Here is a 15,502-nt window from a genome sequence, read left to right on the forward strand (position 1 = left end):
ACTAGTACTGCTGGCGCTTGTTTATCCAGAGTTTACATGTCTATCCACAAAAAGAAAATACCCCGCGATGCCTTGGATCTGGTCCCTGTTTTAAATTACTTCGCCGACTATCTACTTAGTACACCTTGGTAGCTTGAAAGCTAAATGTGCTACTAACATCTCCAAGCTCACTACAGCTGGGGAGAATTATCTCCTTGTCAAAGTCTGGTCCCTCCAATCTCAGCACTCCGTGGTGCCCATACCCATGTCTGTCACTTGGGGTTCATGATGCCAGGAACTGTCCTGTTTTAGGACCAACTAAGATATGGCGTATTGGGTTTGTGCGCCGGAAAGTGCTATATCTTACACCTTGAACCCCCCAGGCATAAGCGTCTGGAAGACACCCGTCGGATCATACTGCCACGCAACGGCCTTCAGAAAAGCCTGATTCACCGCGCCGTAGGTAGCAATAGGGTCCTGCGACTTGCCCGCATGGTTCATATCCACGTAGGGCGCGTACAGGCCCTTGCTCTTCGCGGCCTGGATAATGTTGGCGAGCAGCTGGTCCGCCGCGGTTTGGACAGTCGGGTAATCGCTTGCCGAAGAGAAAGTCGCCGTCAACAGCACCATGATGAGGCCCTCGGACGGGATGCTGAGGCCCAGCACGTTGCCGCCCCTGGCGCTACTTTGCGCTCCGATGGCGGGGGGTACCGGGATCAGGCTGAGTGACCACTGCATGCCGGATACGGCGGCGATGTTTCCGGTGCTGGCGGTGTAGATGTTCCATAGATCTCGCAGCATCTGTAGATCATTCTTGAACAGGGTTGAGAAGGTAATCTGTCTGAAAGCGGAGTCATTCCGAGTCAGTCTCGGGCATAGCGAGCATCCACGTCTGAGACACTTACTGGAACCCATTCGGAGAGACCGGTTCTTGGGCGGCCGAGAAGGCGGCTAGTGTTGTGACAGATGTCGAGTTCATGAGCTGGCCGGGGCTGGACGTGAAGGGCTGGAACGTCGGCGGGTTGACGGTGGGTTGCGCATAGGCATACTGGTTGGTGATTATGGGCCCCGTGGATGGGCTGAAAGCGTAGTTGACAATAAGGCCAGCATTCACGTCGAAATTCGGGTTTGCCGTAAGCGAGTACAGGGCTTGCGTCTGTGTTTGGAGAGCCTCGGCCGAGAAGTAGGCATCCCCGGCCCAGATGGAGCCGAGCGGGAAGGTGTTGAGCGTGAACTGCGTGACGATGCCAAAGTTGGCTCCACCACCCCTCAGCGCCCGCCAGAGACTCGGATTCGAGCTGGGTGAGGCCGTAACGATGTCTCCATCTGCGAGGACGACCTCGAAGCGAGCCACATTGTCGCAGGCGAAGCCCACCTTGGGAGCGAAATAGCCAAACCCGCCTTGACAAGGGGTCAATATCAACACACAAAAGTCGGTCATTGTGGAGAGCACATATTCGGGACTTAGTTACCTCCGAGAGTCGATCCGCCCACCCCGACCGGCCCATTACGGCCGCCGGACGCGCCTAGTCCCAGAGGCTGGAGTTTGGCATAGACCGGAGCCCATTTCTGCCCGCCTCCAACGGCGACCGTCTTGCCGTCCGAGGACACGGTGATTGCGTTCAGACCTCGCAGGTCAATTGTGACCCCGTCCTCGATGTTTGCGATGCCGGCAACTGCGCCATGGCCGCCGCCACGAACGGCAAACTTGCACCGCCTCGGTACAAGGACCTTGAGGGTGGTCGAAACATCGCGGGCCGAAGTGGGGGCCACGACGCAATCCGGACGGATCAGCGTCTCCTGTTGGGCCCAGTACGATGACACGGAAGAGTTGTACGCGCGGCTGCTGGGTAGCGAGACCTTTGCGCCGAGCGAAGAGCGAAGAGCGTCGCACTGTATGGGATGTTAGTGTATCTCAGGTTTCCGGAGTTCGGGGATACCCCGCAGGGAGAGAGAACAAAAGGGGAAGCCGTGGGTGGGACGACTGGCTTCAGACGCACACAAGATTGAGGCCAGAATGATGAGTTTGTTGCCGACTCCTGAGGCGTCGGCGACGCCACGGAACTTGTGACACTTGATAAAGCCAGCGCCAGCAGCGCGGGAAAGCGACGCCACATAAAAACCGGACCGTCCATTTTGGAAGGACGGGAGCTGCTCGATCAACCTCGATGCCCTCTTATCCAATGTGCACGCTGACCTGTTGAGATTGGCAGGAAGCGGCCATCACGGCGGATTAAATAGCAGTGAGGAAGAGCATGATGGAGTCCGTGTGTTTACTTTCCAAGTTCAGACCAAGCCATCTTCGGACGGTTCGCCGCTGATGGGATGCGGAATGTTGCCCTGAGTGGACAGTGGCCGGGGGTATGCAACCCCGCTGCAGCTACGGCTCGTGGCACGCACATGTTTCTAGAAGCCTGTGCCGTTTCCTTGCATTCGCTAGAGGCCTTTGTGCCTCCCGGGTGCGCACTCGTCCAGTTTGGCAGGTGTGCCTGAAGAGCAAATCGGAATCCCCGTCAGCCCACGGGGTTTGCATCGCAGTCCACCCCGCAGCGGTCCAAAAGCACCTTTTCTGCTATCTCTGCAAGGCCGCCCTGGCTTGATTCGTCCCGTGTGGAGGCATTTTCATGTTTAAACTACTCGTAGGCTTAAGACTCAAGAGCCCCTTACTTTTTACACCTTTTCGGCTCAGACCGGCGACTTATCTCTTCACGGCTTAGCACTTCCCTCCACGAAGCAAGCCATCGACACCCGAAACCGACCCCTGGCGCCTCGACTAGCTGGGTTCGTCCGCTTACATCGATAGTCGTTCGATAAAGCCACGCGAGAGGGACCACCTTCTCAGCTGAACTACTGAACATGCCGAACAGCCCAAATGTTTGCGTGAGCCTCCCCGCCCTCCTTGTCTTCATCCCGTCATCACACGGCCCATGCTAACCTCCACCTGTTTCTTCCACAGTGCCGCACTTTGCAGAAACTGCTGGGAATCCGCACGGTCCATCAGCCGGGCAGCGAAGGCCACACGTCATGCGTGTCCTCGTATTGGGCGCAGCAACAGCAACAGGCCGAGCAGCCAGCCTGTGTCGTCACCCCTCGCTCGGCAGAGGATGTATCCACGGCGGTGCGCTGCATCCTTGATTGTCTCGGGTTATGCTGGGATGATCCCGTCGAGGCCGCGACATGCCGCTTTGCGATCCGGTCCGGAGGTCACCTGCCCGTCACCGGGGCTGCCAGCCAGGCGGGAGGGGTGGTTCTTGATCTGCGACTGCTGAACGCCATTGAGGTGAGTTCCGACAAGAGAACCGTCCGCATCGGCGCTGGCGCGACCTGGGGAGATGTGTATGCGAAGCTCGACCCGTTGGGCCTGAGCGTGGCCGGGGGACGGGCGCCCCAGGTCGGGGTGGGCGGGCTGACCACTGGCGGCGGCTACTCGTTCATGTCGCCGCGCTACGGGTGGACGTGCGATACGGTGGCGAGCTTCCAGGTCGTGCTGGCCAACGGCTCCATTGTGGAAGCCAATGCGGACGAGAACGCGGACCTGTGGTGGGCGCTGCGCGGCGGGGGCAACAACTTCGGCGTGGTGACCGCCGTCACGATGGAGACGTTCGAGCAGGGCGAGATGTGGGGCGGGAATGTCTACTATCCGCTGTCGACCATTGACGACCAGCTCAAGGCGTTCGCCAACTTCAGCTCGGCAGATGGCTACGACGAAAACGCATCGCTCATCACAACCTTCGGCTACGCCGCCGGCCAGGGCTCGGCGATTGCCAACAACATCGAGTACATCAAGGCTGAGGAGAATCCGGCCGTCTTCGCGCCGTTCATGAAGATTCCCTCCTTTTTCAACAACATGCGGCTGGACAGCGTCCCCAACATCTGCCACGGGCAGGGCGCGCTGTCCAAGCAGAACATGCGGCAGCTCTTCGCCACCGTGACCCACGCCTCCACCCTGCCCATGCTGCAGTCCACCTACACGCACTGGTCCAACTCCCTCCCGGCCGTTGAGAACGTCCCCGGCATGATCTGGTCCGTCTCTCTGGAGCCTCTGCCGCCGGCCATGTACCTGCGCGCGGCCCGCTCTGCGCCCCCGGGCGGGTGGGGCAAGAACTGCATGGGCCTGGATGCCGCCAACAACAACCACAACAGCATCAACAAGACCACTGACAAAGCACTGGTCATCGCCCTCCTGACAGCGACCTGGGCGGACGCGGCGGACGACGAGAAGGTGGAAAAGGCCGCGCGGGAGTTGATGGACGGCATCGAGCGCGACGCCAAGGCCCAAGGCGCGTGGCATCCGTTTGTCTACCTCAACTATGCGGCGCCCTGGCAGGATCCCATTGCTAGCTATGGGGAGGAGGCGGTGCGGAGGTTGAAGGAGGTGCGGAAGAGGGTGGATCCGAAGGGGGTATTTACCAAGTTGGTCCCGGGTGGGTTCAAGATCCCTGGGACGATGGAGCAGGAGTGAACTGTTTTAAGGGGTGGATGATGATGTCTTGCATTATGACGGGCTAAGCTAGTACCTTCCTCTCGTGTTCGTACAATGTGTTGCACAGTAAGGGGTGATGAAGCTAAATCGAACGGAAAACCCGCTACTTCTCGAGACTCTTGGCTAGCTTATCCAGCCCTTGGCCATTACTCATCATACCGTCCTGCAAGAGACAGACCCGTGTCAGTGGCAGAGCACACACACAGAAGCTCAGACCAGGCAGCTAATTCACTTACCAACATCGACGAAGGCACCCAGCGGGACACGAACTTGACCGCGCCGGCGTTGGCGCCCTTCCAGACCTGCGCCCTCTTCTCCTTGCCCACAATGTCCGGGACGACCGACCTGGCGAGCTCCTCGACTGGACCGCCCTTAGGGCCGGCCTCTCCCTTGGCCCAGCGGTTGATGGTGTCGCGGATGGCCGCGTACCGCGACTTGGGCGGCAGCACCACCTCGGGCTCGTTGGCGTGGAAGGGCGTGGCCACGGTGCCGACCATGATGGTAACGACGGTAACCCCGAAGGGCGACAGCTCGAGCCGCAGCGTGTCAGAGAGCGAGTTCAGCGCCGCTTTGGAGGATGCGTAGGTGCCTAGCACCACCACTCAGTCAGCAACACACACACACACACACATTATACATAGCACAAGGGGGGTCGAATTGGTCGAGGGAACTTACCAATCCATGGCGTGTTCACCACCGCACCAACCGAGCTGATATTCACGATGCGGCCCTTGCTGGCAATCAGCAGATCCGAAAACGCCTGCACGCACCGCAGGACGCCCCAGAGGTTAGTGTCGTGGAGTTGCTGGGCGTGGGCGATGTCGACGTCCAAAAGCGGCATAGTGTAGCCGTAGCCGGCGTTGTTGATGAGCACGTCCAGCGCCTTGCCGCTCTCGGCCACGGTCTTGGCGGCTTCCCTCACAGAGGCGTCGGACGCTACATCGAGCGCGAAGGTCGTGACGTTGGGCAGGCCCGAGAGCTCCGCTGGGATCTTGGCCGTGTTTCGCGCCGTTGCGTAGACGTGATGGCCTTGCTTTGCGAGCTCATGGGCCAGGGCGGCGCCAATACCGCCCGCCGAGCAGCCTGTGATCAGCACTGTCTTTTTGGGAGTGGCCATCGTTTTTGATGCGAGTCCGAGCAGTTTCGGAAACAGGATTCAGGCCCGCGTTGTGGGTACGGCAGACTCTCTACTCTCACTCAGCGACGGAAGGAAGAGGATTCGCAGTGGGGGGAGGCGCCTGCAGCCCTATGAAGCTACGAATCTAAAGTGCCCTGTGCTCTGCGGACCCAAGCAAAAGATCAAGGCACAGATCTGGCATCTAGTTACGGCATTGGCCGCTGACTCGCAGATTGAGAGCTACTGTGGTAAAGTTCGGTTGATACTGTTCAACTTCCTGCAAAGCCTGAGCTGGTTCTGCTGAGCACCCTTTACCCGCAATACTGCGGCAGCAAACTTCGGCGGGGTTGCAACAGTGTGTGCTTGCATTGCAGCGGCTGCAGCGGGATGGTGGTTTCCCGCCGATGTTGCTTTTTGCTCGGGGTCACTCAAGGACCCGTTAACCGAAGGGAACGACAAGATGCAAACGCCGCACTCATGCACTTTCGATTTCGTGTCGGCCTGGCCAACCCGAGGTAGCGCCGGCCTCGCGCAATAGCAGGGACAAAGTCTTGGTCTTCGCATGATTCAGCAGAAGGACCTTCTGCGCCGCACTTGTGCTGCCGTTATGCGGTTCCATTTGATGCGTTGCAAGTCCAGCAGGGTGTGTTGGAGAGAAGTGGGTCAGCTGTTAAGGAAAGAATCACCTGCCGAATTGGGTGATTCAAGATCACTCATCACCTTGAATCGTGCGCAATCACATGTCGCAGATTAACTCACATCGCAGACAGTACTACTACCCACCTGGCCGTGGTACATTTGACCAAAACTCGCCGACTGCCCTCTAAGCCAAATGTTTGCTCCGGCCGCGAAAATCATCCCCTCCTGTAAAAGACCTCGACTGGTCCGCTTTGTCGTTGGCTTAGTGCCCCGCATCGTCGGTAAGAGCCCCGGAGATCGGCGCTATGGGGAAGCCGTCGGTCCGGCCCACTCGGTGCGCCATCTCAAATGGGTTTAATGTTCTGGCGCCGGCCTCGCACCATAATGCTTGATCTCACTGCACAGCAAGTTCACCAATCCTCCCATCCTCGAGGAAAATACACCTGGGATATTTTAGTGATGGCTATACGCTTGGTTGACCCTGGTATTGATGGAGGCTGATATGTCTGCTCACAAGAAAGAGGAGCAAGATGAAGGTACGAAGATTGCCAATGTTGCGGGTGCCCGCCAGGCTTAGTCAGCTAGGCCTACAATAGTGGCACGGTGATAAAACCGCCGGGCGCAGAAAGGCAAGTTGCAATCTAGAACCAGACCACAATTCCTTCGACAAGTGGTGGCCAGTGCTCCGAAATAACCAAATCGCACAAATCCGATCCAAACCAGGCCCGGCCTGTTCAAACCAAACCGACCGCCCAGGTTTGGCAAACCCGAGACCCTTTGGTTTGGCTGATTTCCCAAGAGGGGAGGTACGTACCATGCCCCTAGTATTGGTGATTTTCCCTACCCAAATCACGGGTCACCAAAGTACCCGCCCAAGCCTGTACTTCATCCGACACGGCGGTCCAGGATTCACGGCGGTCCAGGGTTAGGACTATATCTGTGTCGCGGCGGAATAACTACGTCCGGCATTCAAGCAAAGCATATAAATGCAAACCAAACGCAAACCAAAACCCGGCCTGGGAGGCAAATCCAAACTAAACCGACCGCCAGATTTGGTTTGTTTGCTTTATTCGGAGCGCTGGTGGTGGCAGCTTCCATGGGCCATGGCGTCTCCCCAACCTCCTGAGTGCCCGTTTTTAAAGGTAGCCGAGCGTTTTCACAAATTTTGTGCAACTCACCCGTAACATGATTTACCAAGCCCAAGAGGTATCCGATTGAAAGGATATACACAGAATATCGCAGCGCTTTTCCAAACGCCAAAACCAAAGAAACGTTACTATTTACACCATAGAATTTACAGAAGCAGGGTGCAGCTCCTGGTCTATATCCACGGTCCTCACAATCCCTGGCCCAGCACCAGGCTTCCCCGCCACGATATCCTGCTTCGCGCTGATACTGGTCTCGGTGATGCCCGTCGTCAACAGCGTGGTGTCGGCAAACGGGAAATCGGCGCGCGCGGCCTGCGCGGGGAATTGGAAGTTGTGCATGGGCAGCGGCGGCGTCGGGTCGTTGTGGTGGTGGTGGTGGTGGTGGTGGGAGAGGGACGCGTCGGTCCGCGACCACGTCTCGGACCCGCCGATGGGCCACGTCTTGACAAAGCTGGGCTTCGTGGGGAAGTCCCACGAGCCGTTGCTGTTGCTGCTGCCGAACTTGGAGAGCAGCGACTTGGCAAAGGTCGTCTCGGAGACATAGACGCGCATGAAGGTTGCGAAGGCCGGCATGGAGCTGACTATGATGGCCACGTTGTTCTCGACGATTCTGTTGGCGTCTTGTTGTCAGCGGCCATGCTCAGAATGTTTCAGATGTTGGGTGTAAGTTTGTGTCTTGAACAAAACTTACACGCAAATGAACAGGCAGTTCTGCACCCAGGTGATGTCGTGGGTGGTGCGGAGGCGGACGCGGAACACGAGGGCAATTACGCTCGCGATTACACCCCTGTATCCGAAGGCACGACCTGGTTAGCACCTAGGCTGACTCCCTAGAAGGCCAGTGGAGGAAGGAAGGGAACAACCCACATCAAAGCTGTAGCGAAGACAGCCAGCAGCCCCACGCGCTTCCTGTTCGACAGCCGCAACTTGGCCAGCGGGGCCAGGGGCAGGACGAAGATGTAGATATCCAGGAACACGGACAGCGACCCTTGCACGACGCCCCAGGTGATGAGGCGCTCGGGCATGCCGTTCATCAGCAGGATCTCCCATGGCTGGCCGGCGTGGGGTGCGGCGAAGTAGGCCTCGAGCGGCACGCCGGCCCAGTAGGCTAGGAAGGTGAGCGCCAGGCCGGCGTAGATGGCGATGCGCAGCTTGTGGTGCACGCCCGTCACGAAAATCTGCAGGTACAGCAGGAAGATGGCCGACTTGGCGAAGAAGATGACCGGGCCCAGGAGCGTGCCCTGCGCAAAGAGGATCTATACCCAACCGAACAAGGGAGTCAGTAGCGTGTTCCGTTGGTTCGGGATGGCAACCCATGCGTAGCTTACTACTTACCTTCATGTATGTCCCATCAAACCAACAGGCCGGAACGTCCCATTGATGCCGGGCATACTTGAGCACTGCAGCGGGCACAGTGTGTTAGCACGCGTTACGCACGTGGAAAACTGCAAGGCATTGGGTAACGCACTGGCCAGGACTAGGGCCGTGTAAGTCGTGCTGAGGACGAAGGCAATCGCGACGAAATCTGATTGTACCGTTTCGATAAGTAGCTGTTTCTTCCTTCAAGAGAGGACTGGTACGCATGCCACTTACAATCTGCCCAGGTCATCTTCCGTCTGTTGGTGTAGATGCGAGCGGCGGTGAAGATCAGCGACCAGGCAGTCATGATGGCCGGCACCGCGATCAGACTCGCCCTGAGGTTCTCCGGATCGACCAGATTCGGCAGTTGCCCGTCCGGAGGGACGCCTGCCGGAATGGCGCACAGATCCGTGCCCGGCGGGAGCTGGGAAGCCATCTTCAGGCTTCAAGCAAAGCGACAGCGTGTCTTGTTGCGAAGGCAAAATTTGGGACAGGTGGCGGACTGGAGTCCGTCAGAGTTCGCGGCTGCGCGATTTGCGAGCTGCCCTCTTCTTTACTTAAGACAGCAGTCGGGGTAGTGAGGCGCTAATGACTTAATCATGCCTCTACGGCGTGGGCGATCGCAGTGCGACTCCGGATGTCTCAGCTCAGGACCTCAGGTCAATGGCTGTGGACAGCAGCTCTTAGTCTAGCCCGAGCCATTGCAACAGGTGCCGTCTCGCGCAGTCTTTCTGGCTGTGAGAACGATGCAATGCTACGACCAAGAAACTGAGCCCCGAGCGAAGGGCACGCTGCCCGCCTTTTACCTGCGCCTCAACCTTGCAGCGGAGCACGTTACGGCAATCATGCCACGAGTGGCGGTTCGGCGGATAAAAACGCTGGACAGAAGGGAGAGGAGGGGGTTGTGGAACGCTGTGGTGCGTGATGATTCGGCAAGGTATGCCCGTCTATGCGGCCTATCGGCGCTGACGCAGAGGAGCATCAACCGCCATCCCTGGATATGATCACCTAAGACACCATGGGCCCTTAGAGTCCTTATTAGTGGTTCCCATTGTTAATACTTGGGCCGGTCTTGCGCCGCACAAGAGTAAGACACTAGCCCCGCGTGGTAACAGCCCGTAACCCGGCCTTTGAGTTTCCGGAGTCCCACGGCGCATTCTCTCGAACAATGTTGCTGCTTTGGGCTGTCGGCATGCTCGGCTTGTGATTCGTCATGCGGCGCAGCTTATTAACTGCCACACCTTTGCCATGTTATCTGAGTGGCGATGGCCATTCGCTCTTTTTATGTAGATTGCAACCCTCCCATGTGCCTCCCATCAGGTAACTTTCCTCGCTTTCCTGCTGGATGGATACTCGGCGGGGTGGCGTAAGCCTCCCGATGCGACGCCACGAGAACGCATCGGCATCGACATTCTAGGGATTTGTCGAGGACCAATGGCCGGTTAAGTGCGGGACACGTCTACTAGTCTCACGGAGTTTGTCCCGGACACAGAGAATGTCGGGTCTGCGGTGCGCCAATAGAGTTTCGACCTTGCGTCTCCTGTTTCTCAGGCTCCAAGATACGGATATGCGTATTATTACCTACCTACTGTGCATGCCGTCGCACTACTCACATAGGTGCCTAGAGTTAAGAGAGAATGGAACGGTGCAGTTTATGTTGTGTTGCAGGGTCCTGTGATTATCTATTCTAGGCTTATTGCAGCCGACCGCTTATCGTTACATTCTGCCCATTTGAACGAGTCTTTCCAGCCCCCAATCACACGCCCTGTCAGCGCACAACCTCCCCTCGATGCCCCTGCTGACGCCGGAACGATACCACGGTGGTACTGCGGGGTACGATGCTCGACCGCCACGTTCGACACCGAGGCGCGGACGGGTCGGGCATCACACACTCCCACTCCTCGAGGATGTGGACGAGGATCAGCTTCAGAACCAGGGATGCGTAGAACCGCCCGGGACATGCGGTATTCCCAAACCCCCAAATCGGCCAGTCGATGGTGGAATCGGTAAGGCTGGACGGGGCTCGGTCCGGCACTTCGTCGGGTGTGATGCCCTGCCGCAGGGCCTCATTGGCGCGCGCGAAGCGGAAGCCATCAAACGTGTCGGCGTGGCTGTACCGCAACCCGTCCATCATCATGGCCCTCTGAGGGACGCAGGCCCAGTCTCCCTCACGCAGGCGGGAGCCGTCCTGGAAGATGTAGGGCGCGAGAGCTTTGCGTCGGCCAGTGACTGCGCCGCACCAAAGTGCTACCTGTCAGCGCGTACGAACGGAGACATACCAGTATCGGAATCCTCCGTGGCTGCTAAGGGAGGAGGGGTCGTTACTTACTAGCATCCGAATTGTTGCAGCGAATCGACTCCTTGATAAAGCTGTCGAGTAACGGGAGCTTATCCAGCCCGCTCGCATTGTGCTGCAAGCGTTGCAGCTCCGACCGCAGTGGCTCGACATACTCGGGGTGGACACACATGTCGTAAATGGCGTACGTGGTGGTCTTGTTTCGTTCAAACCGACTCAAGTCAGCAACAAACTTCCCCACAATCATGTGAATAAAGGTTGATGAGCACCCACCATGGCGAGCTGATGGACCGAACCAAACCAGACCGCCATGATCTCACCCACCATCCGCGCAGGCGACCACGGATTCTTGCGCGGGGATGTGTCAATCAGCCATTGCATGCAGTCCTTGTTCGTATTCTCGGCCGTGCGACCCGACCCGTCCGACTGCAGCTCAGCCCGGGCAGCCAGTCGTCGCTTGACGATGGGCTCTAAATGGCGGAACAGTGTCTTGGCTGCTCGGTGTTGCTGGGTTGCCACGGCTGCGACGAGTCTTTTTTGTTTGAGATAGGTTTTCGGACGAGTCAGCCGGCAAAGATCAAAGCCGCGGTAAAATTGAAAAGTGGAAAGAACCTAAGTTGAGATTCACTTACGGACGCAAGGCCTTGATGGGCGTGATGCGTAGAAGCTCGGCTGCAAACACGACAGTCTGCGGAAACTCGAGCGCTGCTTGTCTGAACTCGGCATTTCTTGCTGCAAAGAGGGTAGTACCATCCGACACACCCGTCAGCCAATGCCCACCGTCAGCACCAGCTCTTTGCGCCGGATCACTCACAGAGCTCTTCGCCAAAGAAGATGAACGAGTTGACCTCGGTCACGATCTTCTTGATGAAGGGGAAAAGCTGCACTTGTGCGAATCCTGAATTCTCCGTGGATCCCATCTCTGTCAGCTGTCTTGCGGAAGCCAGTAAAGGGGGCGGCCCCTAAACCCACCATCAGCCCCGGGGTGCTCGAGTTCTCTCGAGAACGAGTTCTCGATAATCCTCTGCAGCGTGGGCTGGAAATACGGCAAATGGGCCGTGAGCAGGCTCCTGAGAGCTCGAACAAAGCCGGTGCCCTCGACGCCTCGCTGATCCTGCCATTCGAAGCCGTACATGGTGTACTTGGGTTGCAAGATCTGACGGGGGAAAGGGGTTAGACTGCCGGCGCGACACGCTCGGGATACGCTCAAGCACCCACCTCCTTTGCCACCGCATGGAGCGAGAGCTGCTGTATCGGAGCATCGATGAGCTCTCGGATCAGGTCATCCGACGTGACGAGCAGGTGGTCGTTGGATGGCGTCGCGACCTTGAACGCCTTTCCCTCTGCCTTTGGCTGGGTCAGACACCTTAACACTAACACCTCGGGTCCTAGGAGGGACAGAGCCGTTTACCTTGGCGTAGGCATTGTCAATGACCTGGGGCCCGCGCACGAGGTACCATAACCCGTAGATGCGCCTCTGTCAAGCGTCAGCAACGCTTTCGCCGAGGTCTGAAGAGAAGAGGCAAGCGCTTACACGGTTCCTGACTAGGTAAAGCAAAACTGTCGCCGCAAGGGCAAGGGCGAAGAGCAGTGATGCTGCTCGACCTGCCCGCCAGATCGTCCAAGGGTGCTCTACCATCTTGAATCCAATGTTGAGCTCAAACGCTTCAGGGGGGAAGTGCCTGGACATCAGATCCACGCCCGCTTGACATGATATCGCGCGGAGCGGGGGATCACACCTCAGGGAAACAATGCCCAATCTGGTAACAACATGTTCCTGCCCAGCCCAGTGCCGCCTGTGGACAATGTCGCAGGCCCGATATCACACACACGTCGGCGGGTATAGGACTGCCAACGAACTGTGCCACATCCCATCACATGAATTCACATGGCCCCGGTTGCCATGGACCGCGACAAATTGCCCCACAATCCCACATGCACACACACTTTGCCGTAACCGACCGGGCGTGGGGATCCAATCACCCGGGGCCGGTTGGTCGCCGGTTACGACGTTGAAGACACCAACGACTCGCCAGTTAGTCAAGTTGCTCACGCACGTAGCCGGAGACAGCCCGAATACGGAAGGATGCAGGCGGCTAACTCATGCAGTTGGCCCAACGGTCGCGGTTGGCGGCATGTCGTTTTACTAAGTCCAAGTAACGCTAGAGTCCTAGACATGAATCCTTGGGGAGATCGTACAGTCCAATGTACGGTACAATGTAGGTACGTATTGCCTGCCGGATTCTGGATATCTCACCGGGGAGGATTCGATCTCTCCCAACCCATCATTCTCACAGCCCTCGCCCGCCCATCTGAAGTCCGCGCAACACACGAAGTGCATTTGCTCTCTCGGACTTCCCGACATCTAGCACAGCACCGCTTTCCTTGAGCGATCCGTCCCGCCTGCGACCCGACAGTCAGGATGCTCCTCACATCCCTTGCAGCGCATGCAGAGAGCTTATTCTCAGCCCTACCGCCAGGGGTTCAGGCGCATTCAACTCTGATCAGCATAACGGCTGCCGCTGTCTTGGCGCTGCTGCTGTGGCGGCTGTGGCGCTTCACCATCACGCCGGCGCTGTATCCCGACGACCCCAAGGAGCTGCCATATTGGATTCCATGTGAGTCACCACTGGCCTTTTCTAGGCGAAGAAAAATAAGAATAAAGGTAGCTGACCTGCTGCAGTTTTGGGTGAGTAATCCCCTGTACTCCCGTACTGAACGATAAACAGGTCCCTGGCATCAGGCTGACTGACACCCTCTACGCAGGCCACGGCGCTGCCTTCTTCGGTAACTCGAGCGCTCTGATATCGCGAGCAGGGTAAGCTAGCTCCAGTCCAGATCCAAAACGCTCGCCGTCAGCCAGCACCACTCACATAACACCTTGCAGCAACTACTTTGGCAACAGCAAGGAGCCCTTTGCGCTGACCATCGCCAACTCCAAGATCTACGTCATCACCAAGTCGCGCGATGTGGCCGAGGCGTACCGCAACACCGACACGCTCTCGTTCAACGAGTTCGTGCAGGCCATGATGCGCGCCTGCGGCAACTCCGAGTCCTGCGTCCGCGCCATGTACACGCCGCTCCCGCGGGACAAGGCCGGCTTCCCAAACCCGCACGGCAAGCCTCTGGCCACGCTCGCCCGCCAGATGCACATCCACCAGCTGTACCCGGGCGACAACCTCGACTTCCTGGAGCGCCAGTTCTACGACTGGTTCGTCGCCCACCTCGAGTCGGTCGACGTGATCCGGCGCTTCTGCCCGTACGCCACGGCCGAACCTACTACTAGTAACAAGAACTCGGTCGTGGTGCCGCTCATGGAGTGGTGCTCCGACTTCTTCACGCGCGCCGGGCAGAAGGCTTACTTCGGCGACGCGCTGGCGGGCATCGACCCGGAGCTGACCAGCGTGTTTATTGTCTTTGACGAGCTCAGTTGGCAGGTGCTGTACCAGTACCCGAGCTTCCTGGCGCGCGAGATGAAGGCCGCCCGCGACCGCATCCAGCGCGCTCTCCTCAAGTACATCCAGATCCCGCAGGCGCAGCGCACGGGGGATGCCTGGTTCACCAAGGCCATGGAGAACGAGATGCGCGCGCTCGGGATTTCCGAGGAGGATATTGCTACGATGCTGGTTACCATCTACTGGGGGTGCGCTCGCCTTCTTCTTTCCCCTCCCTTGTCCTGGTCAAAACGATCGTACATCCTACAGTACTTACTGACTTTCCCCCCGGTGATATAGCATCAACACCAACACGCGCAAAGCCGCCTTCTGGCTGCTCACCTACCTCCTACACCGCCCATCCCTGATCAACGCAGTCCGCACCGAAACAGACCCCGCCTTTCTCCCAGACGGCTCCATGGACCTCTCCAAACTGCACGACGGATCCTGCCCCCTGCTCGACTCCCTCTGGAACGAAACGATCCGCATGTCGGCCTACTCGGCCTCGGTGCGCTTCATCACGCGCGACACCGTCATCGGCGGCAAGATCCTCCGCAAGGGCAACCGGCTGATGATCCCCTACCGGCAGCTGCACTTCGACGAGGACGTGTTCGGCCCGGGCATCGAGCAGTTCCGCCCGGAGCGGTTCGACGAGAAGGCCAACCTCACGCGAAGCGATAACTGGCGGCCTTTTGGCGGCGGCAGTACCATGTGTCCCGGCCGCTATGTCGCCAAGCGGGCCGTTATGCTGTTCGTGGCCATGTTGTTGAGGCGGTTTGAGCTGGAGATGGTCGGCGGGCCGGACACGCCCGTGCCGGATGCCGAGCAGGGGAAGCCGGTGCTGGGGATTATGAGTGTGAAGGAGGGGCAGGATTTGATGGTGCGGTTGACGAGGAGGGTGTGAAGTGGACCGTGGAGGGGAAGTGTGTTACTGATAGGTTGGGAGGAGGTGATAAACTGCGTGTAAGCTACTAGTAGTAGGGAGTAAATGGATCTAAATATTGCGTGTGCAGCGCGTAGTGACAGTCCCTGACATCCTAAGCCTAA

The 15,502-nt window shown here is 58.2% G+C and overlaps 7 protein-coding genes across 7 annotated transcripts; 3 read left to right on the forward strand and 4 right to left on the reverse strand.

Annotated features, from left to right (window-relative positions):
* Positions 1-39: 39 nt before the first annotated feature.
* On the reverse strand, positions 40-2,321 carry B0T15DRAFT_504936 (uncharacterized protein). The gene is made up of 4 exons (XM_062867515.1): positions 1,980-2,321; positions 1,452-1,872; positions 885-1,380; positions 40-820 (listed from the first exon to the last, which is right to left on the reverse strand). The coding sequence occupies exons 1-4, from the start codon at positions 2,112-2,114 to the stop codon at positions 343-345; spliced, it is 1,530 nt and encodes a 509-aa protein (XP_062719559.1). The 5' UTR covers positions 2,115-2,321; the 3' UTR covers positions 40-342.
* Positions 2,322-2,746: 425 nt separating this feature from the next.
* Positions 2,747-4,740, forward strand: B0T15DRAFT_283871 (putative oxidoreductase). Its single transcript, XM_062863614.1, has 2 exons — positions 2,747-2,859; positions 2,936-4,740. Exons 1-2 carry the CDS (start codon positions 2,836-2,838, stop codon positions 4,439-4,441), a joined length of 1,530 nt encoding a protein of 509 aa, XP_062719560.1. The 5' UTR covers positions 2,747-2,835; the 3' UTR covers positions 4,442-4,740.
* B0T15DRAFT_283860 (uncharacterized protein) lies at positions 4,418-5,680 on the reverse strand. Its single transcript, XM_062863613.1, has 3 exons — positions 5,138-5,680; positions 4,699-5,051; positions 4,418-4,625 (listed from the first exon to the last, which is right to left on the reverse strand). Exons 1-3 carry the CDS (start codon positions 5,577-5,579, stop codon positions 4,566-4,568), a joined length of 855 nt encoding a protein of 284 aa, XP_062719561.1. The 5' UTR covers positions 5,580-5,680; the 3' UTR covers positions 4,418-4,565.
* Positions 5,681-7,266: 1,586 nt separating this feature from the next.
* Positions 7,267-9,316, reverse strand: B0T15DRAFT_283949 (uncharacterized protein). The gene is made up of 6 exons (XM_062863615.1): positions 8,960-9,316; positions 8,835-8,891; positions 8,702-8,766; positions 8,234-8,622; positions 8,058-8,153; positions 7,267-7,976 (listed from the first exon to the last, which is right to left on the reverse strand). The coding sequence occupies exons 1-6, from the start codon at positions 9,159-9,161 to the stop codon at positions 7,499-7,501; spliced, it is 1,287 nt and encodes a 428-aa protein (XP_062719562.1). The 5' UTR covers positions 9,162-9,316; the 3' UTR covers positions 7,267-7,498.
* Positions 9,317-10,493: 1,177 nt separating this feature from the next.
* Positions 10,494-12,660, reverse strand: B0T15DRAFT_513917 (cytochrome P450; the record flags this gene model as incomplete). The annotated part of the gene is made up of 10 exons (XM_062868080.1): positions 10,494-10,954; positions 11,005-11,025; positions 11,055-11,217; positions 11,295-11,553; positions 11,654-11,753; positions 11,836-11,943; positions 11,994-12,177; positions 12,240-12,368; positions 12,433-12,498; positions 12,556-12,660. The coding sequence occupies 10 exons, from the start codon at positions 12,658-12,660 to the stop codon at positions 10,494-10,496; spliced, it is 1,596 nt and encodes a 531-aa protein (XP_062719563.1).
* On the forward strand, positions 12,534-13,917 carry B0T15DRAFT_284316 (uncharacterized protein). Its single transcript, XM_062863616.1, has 6 exons — positions 12,534-13,074; positions 13,131-13,244; positions 13,340-13,437; positions 13,502-13,639; positions 13,705-13,839; positions 13,909-13,917. The coding sequence occupies exons 1-5, from the start codon at positions 12,773-12,775 to the stop codon at positions 13,716-13,718; spliced, it is 666 nt and encodes a 221-aa protein (XP_062719564.1). The 5' UTR covers positions 12,534-12,772; the 3' UTR covers positions 13,719-13,839; positions 13,909-13,917.
* On the forward strand, positions 13,910-15,359 carry B0T15DRAFT_400834 (putative cytochrome p450; the record flags this gene model as incomplete). Its single annotated transcript, XM_062865081.1, has 2 exons — positions 13,910-14,664; positions 14,756-15,359. Coding segments are annotated over 2 exons (1,359 nt in total), but the record flags the coding sequence as incomplete, so codon positions are not given.
* Positions 15,360-15,502: the final 143 nt, after the last annotated feature.

The sequence above is a fragment of the Chaetomium strumarium genome, assembly GCF_033439665.1.
Source record: "Chaetomium strumarium strain CBS 333.67 chromosome Unknown B0T15scaffold_6, whole genome shotgun sequence".
NCBI classification, from domain to species: Eukaryota; Fungi; Ascomycota; class Sordariomycetes; order Sordariales; family Chaetomiaceae; genus Chaetomium; species Chaetomium strumarium.

Excerpts from the sequence above, each read along its gene's own strand:
- B0T15DRAFT_284316 (XM_062863616.1), top strand. The coding sequence starts at position 12,773 with ATGCCCAATCTGGTAACAACATGTTCCTGCCCAGCCCAGTGCCGCCTG. Across the intron at positions 13,245-13,339 it reads CAATGTACGGTACAATGTAG|TCCGCGCAACACACGAAGTG; the intron begins GTACGTATTGCC and ends GCCCATCTGAAG. Across the intron at positions 13,438-13,501 it reads GTCCCGCCTGCGACCCGACA|GGGTTCAGGCGCATTCAACT; the intron begins GTCAGGATGCTC and ends CCCTACCGCCAG.
- B0T15DRAFT_504936 (XM_062867515.1), bottom strand. The coding sequence starts at position 2,114 with ATGGACGGTCCGGTTTTTATGTGGCGTCGCTTTCCCGCGCTGCTGGCG. Across the intron at positions 1,381-1,451 it reads GGGCGGATCGACTCTCGGAG|GCGGGTTTGGCTATTTCGCT; the intron begins GTAACTAAGTCC and ends CCCCTTGTCAAG. Across the intron at positions 821-884 it reads GTCTCTCCGAATGGGTTCCA|ACAGATTACCTTCTCAACCC; the intron begins GTAAGTGTCTCA and ends CTCCGCTTTCAG.
- B0T15DRAFT_283871 (XM_062863614.1), top strand. The coding sequence starts at position 2,836 with ATGCCGAACAGCCCAAATGTTTGC. Across the intron at positions 2,860-2,935 it reads CGAACAGCCCAAATGTTTGC|TGCCGCACTTTGCAGAAACT; the intron begins GTGAGCCTCCCC and ends TTTCTTCCACAG.
- B0T15DRAFT_283949 (XM_062863615.1), bottom strand. The coding sequence starts at position 9,161 with ATGGCTTCCCAGCTCCCGCCGGGCACGGATCTGTGCGCCATTCCGGCA. Across the intron at positions 8,767-8,834 it reads CACGGCCCTAGTCCTGGCCA|TGCTCAAGTATGCCCGGCAT; the intron begins GTGCGTTACCCA and ends TGCCCGCTGCAG. Across the intron at positions 8,154-8,233 it reads GTCTTCGCTACAGCTTTGAT|GGGTGTAATCGCGAGCGTAA; the intron begins GTGGGTTGTTCC and ends CTTCGGATACAG.
- B0T15DRAFT_283860 (XM_062863613.1), bottom strand. The coding sequence starts at position 5,579 with ATGGCCACTCCCAAAAAGACAGTGCTGATCACAGGCTGCTCGGCGGGC. Across the intron at positions 5,052-5,137 it reads GGTGAACACGCCATGGATTG|GCACCTACGCATCCTCCAAA; the intron begins GTAAGTTCCCTC and ends TGGTGGTGCTAG. Across the intron at positions 4,626-4,698 it reads GGGTGCCTTCGTCGATGTTG|GACGGTATGATGAGTAATGG; the intron begins GTAAGTGAATTA and ends TGTCTCTTGCAG.